Source organism: Nothoprocta perdicaria, unplaced genomic scaffold (assembly GCF_003342845.1).
Source record: "Nothoprocta perdicaria isolate Ctin4 unplaced genomic scaffold, notPer1 scaffold_206, whole genome shotgun sequence".
Taxonomy (NCBI): Eukaryota; Metazoa; Chordata; class Aves; order Tinamiformes; family Tinamidae; genus Nothoprocta; species Nothoprocta perdicaria.
In genome coordinates this window covers 744576-754405 of record NW_020455272.1, presented here as the reverse complement: position 1 = coordinate 754405, position 9830 = coordinate 744576, and the positions used below count along the sequence as shown (strand labels likewise).

The 9830-nt window shown below is 40.3% G+C and overlaps 1 protein-coding gene across 1 annotated transcript in view; it reads left to right on the top strand.

Moving 5' to 3' along the window:
• Positions 1 to 5228, top strand: part of SLC25A17 (solute carrier family 25 member 17) — an 18056-nt gene extending 12828 nt beyond the window's left edge. Inside the window, exons 7-9 of the mRNA XM_026038307.1 lie at positions 1024 to 1119; positions 3811 to 3893; positions 4595 to 5228. Of these exons, the coding sequence (XP_025894092.1) occupies positions 1024 to 1119; positions 3811 to 3893; positions 4595 to 4742 (327 nt within the window). The 3' untranslated portion in view covers positions 4743 to 5228. The remainder of the gene's footprint in view (positions 1 to 1023; positions 1120 to 3810; positions 3894 to 4594) is intronic.
• Positions 5229 to 9830: the final 4602 nt, after the last annotated feature.

Sequence of the window (9830 nt, the reverse complement as noted above, 5' to 3'; positions counted from 1 at the left end):
GGAGTGTCGGCCACTCCACCTAGCTTGGTGTCATCTGCAAACTTGCTATCTATCTATCCAGTTACATTATGGATAATGTATCTCTGGAGTGACTATCTTCCTTTTTTAATTTCTGTATTTTATACCTGTTGGCACTACTCTCCATTCTCATATTTCATTTTTTATGTTACTTTTAAATAGCTTACTAYTACTTTGAGTATGTTTTTGTCCATGGGAAGGTGGGGAGGAGAGTACTTCTTCCTTTACAACTGTCTTTCCATAAGTTGCTTTATTTTGGCCAACATTTCTGTTCTTATTTAATTTTCTCCTGATGGTCAAGTATCGTAGGCTGACCTCCTTAAGAAATATGTGTGTTTATTTCTGATTGGAATCATCATATATTTTGTGAATTTAGAAGGTATTTTGTTACGGACATCTACATCATTTTCAGAGATTAATCCGTATTGTGTGTTATAGCCTAAATTGCTTACAGTTTGCTTWATGCGTCGTGGAATGTTGTGAGGTTTGGGGATGGAGAAGGGGCTCTAAAACTTATAGAAGATGAGATTTTTGCCCTGTGCCATCAGGACTACAATTCTGCAGGATAAGCCAGTGGTTATATCTCAGGATTGCAGAATGGAGTCTTACGGAGTCTTTTCAGTTTACATCACAGTTCCAGCAAGAGCATTTCATGTGCCTTGTTAGCTGAACCAGCAAAGTCTGAAATGTTTATGAACTGATGATATATTAATGCAGTCCTCCCCTTCCTTCCCCGTTTGTCTTCACTGTATTTCCGTAAATACAAAAGCTTGTGAGCATATAGAAGCTGCAAATAACCTTAAGTTGTTGTGAGCTAGAAAGCTGGACTGTAGTATTAACTTTTAATAGGAGAGCAAGAGAATCAGCAACATCTTTTATTCTGAAGATGCTTGGGAATCTGATGCTCCAGTAGTAGGTACCAATACAGAATACTCGAACACGCGTATAGGTAACAGTCTGATTTATTGCTATGGGGAGGTAATATTTTCATTTTATACTCAACAGCTCACGTCTTTGGATGCTTTTGTCATTGGTGCAATAGCCAAAGCAGTTGCCACCACGCTGACTTATCCTCTGCAGACAGTGCAGTCGATTCTGCGGGTAAGTGTTCATTTCATAGCAGGGTAACTACATCTAACTTGTTCTGTAAAATGCATGGCACGTTCATACACCTTCTCTTTTTTGAAGTAATGAACCTCTCTTTTGGGGAGTGCCCTTTTGAGCAATGCGGCTCATGGGCAAGGACAACTTTCTCTTTTGCTGCATGCTGAGGGTTTGTCATTAAACTTGAAAGAAACATGCACAATTACTGTCAATTTGCTTGTAGGGCTGACAATATAGCACATTAGTATGGCGTCTCCCAAAAGCTGATGGCATCATATTACTTAAAGGTCTTGCAAAAAGGTAGCTTCAGTTCTTTGAGTAAAGTAGAAAATGTGTCAAATGGGAAATGAAAATTGAATCTTCTAAGCCTGGTTTGTTTCTGGATGACCTAAGGCAAATCAAAAACAAAGTCTGTTTTTTTGTTTAGCTTTTATTTTATTCGGCTGACTGCCTGACCTYGTCGGTAGCCAGAATGTGATTCATCAGGGGAAGCTGAGCTCCCTCATAAATAATGTGTTTAACCACTTGCCCCGCTGTGTAGGCTAATTGCAGTGGTAATGGAAACACTTGCATTTATTCTCCCCTGCCATTTGTACCTGTGCTTGGCAATGCTGCTATCAACACTGTGTGTCAACAGAGTTGTGATATTGGAACAAAACCAAGTGGTCCTGTGGGGGGGGGAAAAAGCCCTCACCTTGCGTAAGCAAACACTGTAACTTAATAATTGGGTTTTTTAATCCACTTTTTATAGATTTTTCTGGTTGATTTAACCATTAAAACATTAATAAATGTTTCCATAATACTATTTTTGCAAGTAAGGAGAAACTGTAATCATGTATGTACTGTAAAGCCGTTATATATGTATTAGAACTCATGTAAATCTGTAGAATTGAGCCGTTGATTGTGTTGTCTGACAGCACAATTCTAYGCCTTTGTTTGCCGCTTACATGAAAGCGGTGAAAAGAGCTTTGCCAGTATCTGTTGCCCCGGGTAATAGATAGTGCTAAGCAGCTTCGAGTCATGCCATGTGGGGTGTCTGTCTCCTCTTTGGTCATTAAAAATACATGCCCCTGCAGGTGCTTGTTATGCAGAGAAACAGCTTCTTGAGGCAGTGGATCAGAAAGCACTGGAGAAAGGCACCTGCTGTTAGTGGTCTTCCTGATTGTGGAAGCAAAAGCTCTCTTTAAAACTCAACCCTTTTGTCTTTAGTGTCCTGAATCCTGGTCTTGTAGGACAATCACTGTCCTAGAATCCTAGTCTTATAGGGGAATCTTCCACACTCGTAGATGAAGTATTGATGTCCCATGGAGAAACAACCCTTTTTACTTTGATGAGAAACTGCCTTTGTTTGCAGTACAGCGGAGTGGTCTGATGGATAGAGAAGAGAGAAGGAAATGCCTGATGCTAGTGGAGATTGGAAATTGCTGTTTAACCCACGTAGTGGTTGGGATTGTAACTTGGAACCTAGTAAGCATTTTGGAGAGAGGGATATGTATCTGACAATCTTTATTATTGATCTRTTTTTATTATTGATGTATTAATGTCAAATCAGTTAGTTGTTGATAGGAAAGATCACAGTCTGTGAGCTTCTAGAAAGTGGCACTGCCTACGTTTTCCTAAAGAAGGAATCTTTCCCACAGTGTCCTGTTGCTACTGCTCTCAGCTGAGTTGTTAAGACATTTAGCGAAGTGACCTGTGTCGTCTTGGTGTTTCTTATAATTTCTGGATCTCCAAACTTACTCTCACATTTTACCTATTATCATCGGTAGTTTCTTAAACCTAAGAAGCAGCAGTTGCCTAAATATATTCTGGGAGAAATTCATCCACATCAGTTACTTGGTTTCATCTTTCTTTTTTGATACAGCAGCATACTACAGACTCCAGATGCTATTTGGCTATGTCATTATATATATGTGTAGCAACCTTGCATATTAGTAATTTATTATTTTTACAGTCAGCGCTACTGACCTGTATCAGATAAGAATATCAATGGATTATAAGATTGATAAGAATATCAAAAGGAATTGCTGAAATTGCTAGTTAAACCCTGAGCTTAGCATTAGAGTAGCAGCACTACTGAAGAGCAGTTTGGGGACATGTAAACATACTGAGTAAAAGAAARTGTGACTTGGGCCATTTGGGTAGATGAAGCAATTTTGGATTCTTTTGCAGAAAAAAATGTATGTAAATATAYTCCTCCAAAGACAGATAAATTCTGGGTTTGCCTATGCAGTCTCAGGGAAATGATTTTCAGATATATGAGGCTGTTGAATCTGAATCTGGAAGCTGCACAAGCCAGAAAAAGCTTGTTCTGAATTTGATGTCTGTTAAGACTGCAGGTCTGGTAGTGGGAGAACCTGAAAACCGTTTTCCTCTAGAGCACCTGAAAGGGAGCCAGTGTGGCTCTGTGTAACATTTTCTTAGAATCCATCCTAAAGCTAAAACAAATTATTTACAGCAAATAATGTTTTAATAATTGATACATAAGATTCAGTAAAATGTACCGTAAGCTTTGGCTGCACTTCTTTCCTGGYGGATGGCACAACCTGGAAGTTAATAAAAATATGTTTAGGATAGTTGCTCCAATTTTTACCCATATATTGGAGTCTCTGCTTAGTAACATGAGGAAATAATACCAACAAATAACCAACAAATTGCTATTTCTTCCCCTCTCTTCTTTTTTTTCAGTTTGGACGGCACAGATTGAACCCAGAAAACCGGACTCTAGGGAGTCTTAAAAATGTTCTTTACCTTCTTCAACAGAGAGTGAGGTGAGTTCTGATATGATTTAAAAGACTGAGTATTGTTAATACATTGAAAAACATTGCTGAAGCAGCTCTTGTTTCTCTTTGTCCTCCATGCCCTCTCCCTCAAACTCAGCATTTGCTTCAACATGTCTTTTGTAGTATATTGTAGAATAAGTGCACGAAACCAAGTAGTTGCTCATTCAGATCCATGCTGATTGTTGTGTGAATATCTACAGATATCATTCATTTTCCTCTGACCTTGAAAATAAGCTGTCTCTTGCATAAAAGACTTGTGGCAGGATTTTCTCTTTAAAATATCGCTAAGGGCTGTAGGATTCTTTATATATAGTCTAGTTTAGCTTAACTTTTAGGTTAGTTTAACTTCTCGTTTTCAACCCAGTTAGTTTGTTGAAAAGTAGTTAGTGGAGAATCCTGCTGTTCCAGGGTGCTATTTAGCTTTTATGTAATAAATATCAGTTCAGTTTGTAGTAAACTTGTCTACACAGACCTTTAAAATGGCATCTTACAAYGTCTTTCCTATTCTTCTCTGCCAAATAATATTTTGGTCAGGCAAAGTTTGCAGGAAGTTCGCTGAACTGAGGAGTATATTTGGAGGATAAAAGGGAAGTTAGGCTCCTGAAGCATCCGTTTGTGTACCTTATTTCTAGTGTTCTTGTGTACTTAGAGGAAGCTSTTTACACTTGTCTGTTTTGTTTTCTTCCTAGGCGTTTTGGCCTGATGGGACTCTACAAAGGCCTCGAAGCAAAGCTCCTGCAGACAGTCCTTACAGCCGCCCTTATGTTCCTAGTGTACGAGAAACTGACTGCTGCAACCTTCACAGTCATGGGATTAAAGCGGTCACGCAGGCATTGAGAAGGGAAGCTATGGCAAAGAGCAGGCATGGCAAGAGTATATGGAGTCTAGAGAAGCATATTCCATTTTGGAGACCAGCCTGGATAATACAGGGTCCTCACTTCCTCTTTATTTCTGTTCTTTCATAGCCACCTCCATCTCCATTATTTGGAGAAATTTGAAGTAATTTCTATGGGACTTGTTGCCATCCCTTTGGGGATAACTTAGTCCCTCCTTTTCTGTGGGTTTGCTGTGTTAAGAGGCAAATGCAAACCTTATTTAAGCACTTGAAGTAAAATTTTTACTATTATATAATTTAGTTAATGGTCTTGGTAAAAATGGATACCTCTGACTATTGAATTTCTTGTTTTCTCTCAAACTGTCCTCCCTATTCTTCTATGTTTACCTTCAATCGACAGCTGTCAGGGACTTGATTTCATATAATTTTCCTTGCAGGGTATTCATCTCACTTGATTTTTTTGATTCATTAAAATAATTCACAAAGAATGAGATTGTTGATGTAGTTTTCATTTGCCTTCTACTATATTTGAGACAATATGATATCTTTCTCTGCCACAAGAATACCTAGTGGTGAGATTTCTGAAGTACTGGAATGTATGTTACTAGTGACTGGATGTGCTGCCTTCTTGATTTCACCTACAAATTTTGAGTCCRCATACTCAAAATTGGAGGCTGCTAAGAAGCCCTTGCTTGAATAGACTACCTCAGTACTCTATCTGAGAAATTCTTGCTTAAAAAAATCATTATGGAGATGCTGAAATGCTATTACACAGAATAGTTGAGGTTGGAAAAGACCTCTAGTGGCTTTACTACAAAGTAGTTCTAATGTCATTTTGTTTGAAATCTATGTGTCTGCTAAATGTTTTAATTCAGGGTCTCATGTTTTGGCCTGTAGGACACGAAGGAGCAATTTTTTTTTTCTGGATGCTATACCTGTAAGAAGAAAGTAGATAGTTGTTACATAACTGAAAAAAAAATGCCAGTGTAGCTTCAAAGAAATAAACCAGTACCTGACATCTGTCCAAATGCAGTAAAAACTGCAACATGGAGTGTTGACCCTTGTGGGGTCTTTGCTAATCTTGGAAACTGGGTAAAGAAATTCTACATTAAACTCTGCTCAGCTCTCCTGACCAGGTTGTGCTATTAAAAGAGTTTCATAATGGGATGAAAGCAAAAGTGACTGAAGATGGGAGTATATCTAAATGCCTTGGTGATTATATAGGATAAGATGCACCTTACACACCTTGTAGTTGAAACCTCATTGCTTCTGTTTTTTTGTAACATTGATTTAGATACTAGACTGAATCCACCAAAAAGCAGCTTAACCATAGATGACTGAGCAAAATGAGACAGTTGARGAATTATTCAGCCATTTGCTCCATCAGGAGGCAAAAGTTCCTGCTTAAGGTGATGTCTTCTCTGATGAAGAAATTCAGAATSGGAGTCGCTAAAATGATTTCAAGAGGGCTGCTCACCGCTCCCGGCTCTGGCGCTGGGAGCTGCAGACGCAGAGCGCGGGCGCTCCCGATGAAACCGTCAGCTCTGGAATTGCTGGGGCCCATGCCCTGCCTTCCCTGGGTGTATCCAGTGTGCAACAAAACATCATCCTAAGTCACTGCGAGAGAACTTTCAGAAGATACCTTAACCTCAGAAYGAGATATTTCTTTTTCCTTAATACTGTTTTTGAGGGAGGAAAAAGGGAGTGATTATCAAACAGGAATAAGTCGTCTGTCTTGGCCCATCATGGATATATCCTTGACTTTAGGAAATTTAAATGTGATCCTTGTTCCCTCACCTTCCTTTTGGCTCAAGTGAGGAGATCACTGTGGCATCTTTATGCTACCTGAGGGGCCACTTTGCTACTCAGCCCTGTGCATTCAGGGATGAATTTTGTTCCTGCTGGTACTCATGAGAAACATGTTCTAGTACATGTTAGCTGTTTGCCTAGTAATTAGTATTGGGATCATCCTTAATATATTTTAGCTTCTAATGTTACTCAAAAGTTGTAACCTGGAAGGACCAGGACCCTGTGACCTGCTAGTTCTTATAGGCTATAGACCATTTCTCTATAGACCAGTAGTAAGCCTCAGATTAGAGGCTGAGAGGTGAGGATATGAACGTACATTTTTTGTTTTAAATAAYGTTGAATTGCTGAATACTGCTGAGTTGTATCCATTCCAGAGCTCCTTGTACATTCTTGGAAGAAAGAGTGATTCCACAGTGCAGWGTGCTGGCTAAACCAAACAAAATATCAAAATGTGAAAGCTGCAAGGGAACAATATGAGCTTTACCTCYGGGCTGTCCAGGAGCAATAGTGCGTGCTGCTCTGCAAAGCCTCTAGAACAGATTAATTTTTCCGTTACGTATCTCATTGCTCATCTGCTGAGGAAAGGAAAGCGGGGAGCGCTGGCCATGCTCCTTGCAGGCCTTTCATAGTGTTTTTCATGGTAGTGAAAGACAGTTCATWCATAGACACAGGGGCAGCTGTGTCTATGGGCAGCGAGTTTTCATAATGTAGAGAGGGCTCGTGTCAGTTTGCTACAAAAAGGAAGGCAGCAGCATCTCGCACAATCACARACTGGTTGAGGTTGGAAGGGACCTCTGGAGATCATCCAGTCCAACCCCCTGCTCCAGCAGGGACATCCAGGGCACAGGGCRGCATCCAGGTGGGTTTGGAAGATCTCCAGAGATGGAGACTCCACAGCCTCCCTGGGCAGCCTGTGCCAGGGCTCTGGTACCCTCAGATTGAAGAAGTTCCTCCTCACATGGAGATGGAACTGCCTGTGTTGCAGCTTAYACCCATTACCCCTTGTCCTGTACAATGTGTATGAGGTTGTCATACATCCAATGTATAGCTTTATTAGTGTATAATATAAGGGTATCATTTACTTAATTTTTTTTTTTTTTTTTGGTAGCACTAGATTGAGTAAGGTTTAATTTTAGGATTCAATAAAAACTAGCAAAAGAAGGCTCATTCTGAATTCATGCCACGCCATGCAATAAATTGCCTAGGATAGTATTACTTCTACTGGCTCTGCTCTTTCTTTGGCTTGCGTTTTAAAGAAACAGGCCCCAGGACCTCCTGGAAAATAATAATTTTAATAAAAGTTGTGTCCGCTTGCTTTTTTATTTGGTATCTGGTTACCAACAGTTTTCTCTGCTGTTCATAAAACTGCAACGGATCCATCGAGACAGCCGGGAGGCGTAGAGCGGTCGGGGTAATGAGGGAGCACTAGGCTGTGCAAGAGGGATTTGTCTGTGCGTCCTGCAGACACCGGTACAGTTGCTGCAGCTGGAGGAGGCGGCGAGGATTAGAATCTGAAACTGGTCCAGACCAGAGAGCTCAGCAAGAGAACAGCCTGCCAGCGTTTCAGCAGCAGCAGAGATGCACATGAGATAGCAAGGGCAAGCACTTCTTACACGATGTTCCCAGACATACAACTTCAGCACGTTAAAAGATACCGACGTAGCGTTTATGCGGTGGGAACCTACTYGCAGAAGTGCTATCACAGCAGTAGGGAGCTGCACTGTTCACATCATAATCTGAGCCGTATCAGCTGCATGAGTCTGCATTACAAGATTTTGCAATAGCTGGCTGGAGAAATTAGCAATMCTTYCTTTTGYTTTGGTGCTGGAATACCTTGGGTGRGGATTTTTTYCTTGAAGAATTCCCCATTACTTGGCATTTTCCATTTACAGTGCTGCTTGATACATTCTGGCTGTGGTTTTCAAAGCAACTGGAGAAAGTACCATGTGTGCCGAGATTCCCAGGACTTTCATTTGGATTTTGGTTCATTAGGCTGCATTAAATTCTTTGGAAGGTCTCACAGGAGCAGTGATAGGATATTGTAACCGAGTTTGGAATGACTCAAAAGCACCAAGTTGGCTTGTCACACTAGGCACAGCATCTGGGAGGAACAGATGTTTAACAACAGAGATCATTCTTCAGAATATTGCAATTACACATTTACGGGTGATGCTGAATGCCAGCTGGCTACACGTGTGCTGCACTTTGAGACATTTGTGAATGAAGAAACCTGTTAGATTCGGTGTTGTGGGATCAGCCCCAGTTTATTATAGGAAAATGTGTTTTCTGACCTCCCCAGTGATCAGCTTACACCATAAGAGTGGCGATCATCAGCACTTGTTGCCCAGCTGTCGTCACTGTGGATGTTGGTTTTATTTTTGGTAACAGCTAATCTCTTTGTACGCTTACGTCCAGGTACGGAGCATGCAGTTTTCTTTCGTTCAATAGGATTTGTCTGGAATTAAGAGACAAATGCTCACCAGTCTTTTGGCACGCTTTGTTATTGCTCCCTTACCAAAAATAGTCACTTTAAGTTTCTTGGCTTGGCCTATTTAGTCTTAACCGGTGACTATTAGAGGATTTCAGTATGTCCGTGTGGATTAGAGAGATGATAGGGCCTAGTTGAACKTTCTGTTAGCTCAGGAGTGATGCAACGTTGAGAAACACGGACAAAAAACCTTGACTGTCTTGTTCTTAGGAAGCTTGCTAGGGTTTTTCAGTATCCTTCAAGTGCTATGGTGACTTGCCAGCATGAAGGTTTTATAAAGCACACTTTTTCCGAAGGCTGATGTGAGAAAGCTGACTTGATGGATTTTTTTCATCATGTTTTCTCATGCAAATGTCCGTGTGCTCAAAGTGATTTTTTCCATATGAAATATATATCTTGCCTTCTTCGGAGTTATTTCTCCTTGGTTTCCATTTTGACTGTACACGAAAAAGTATCTTGATACCATGTGTTACAGTTCTGAAATAGAGCAGATTATGGCAGGCAATGTCTTTACATTTTTTCACAATGGGTGACTGCTTTTTAGCTCTCTGTTGCATTTTGCTCTTTCCTTAATACCTCACATGCTACAGACCGGAGACTTTATGTGCCGTCAGAGCCAATTATAAAAATTTACTAAGTTTTGAAGCTCAGCAACCACACCATGCATGAGTCCTCCTTGAGAAGTTGCATTTGTTCTTGCTATTTTAGAGAAATCTGACTCTGTTGAGCAAAAGGGCAATGCCTCTAATATCAGATTTTTTTTCTTTTATTAAATATTATTAAACGTTTTATT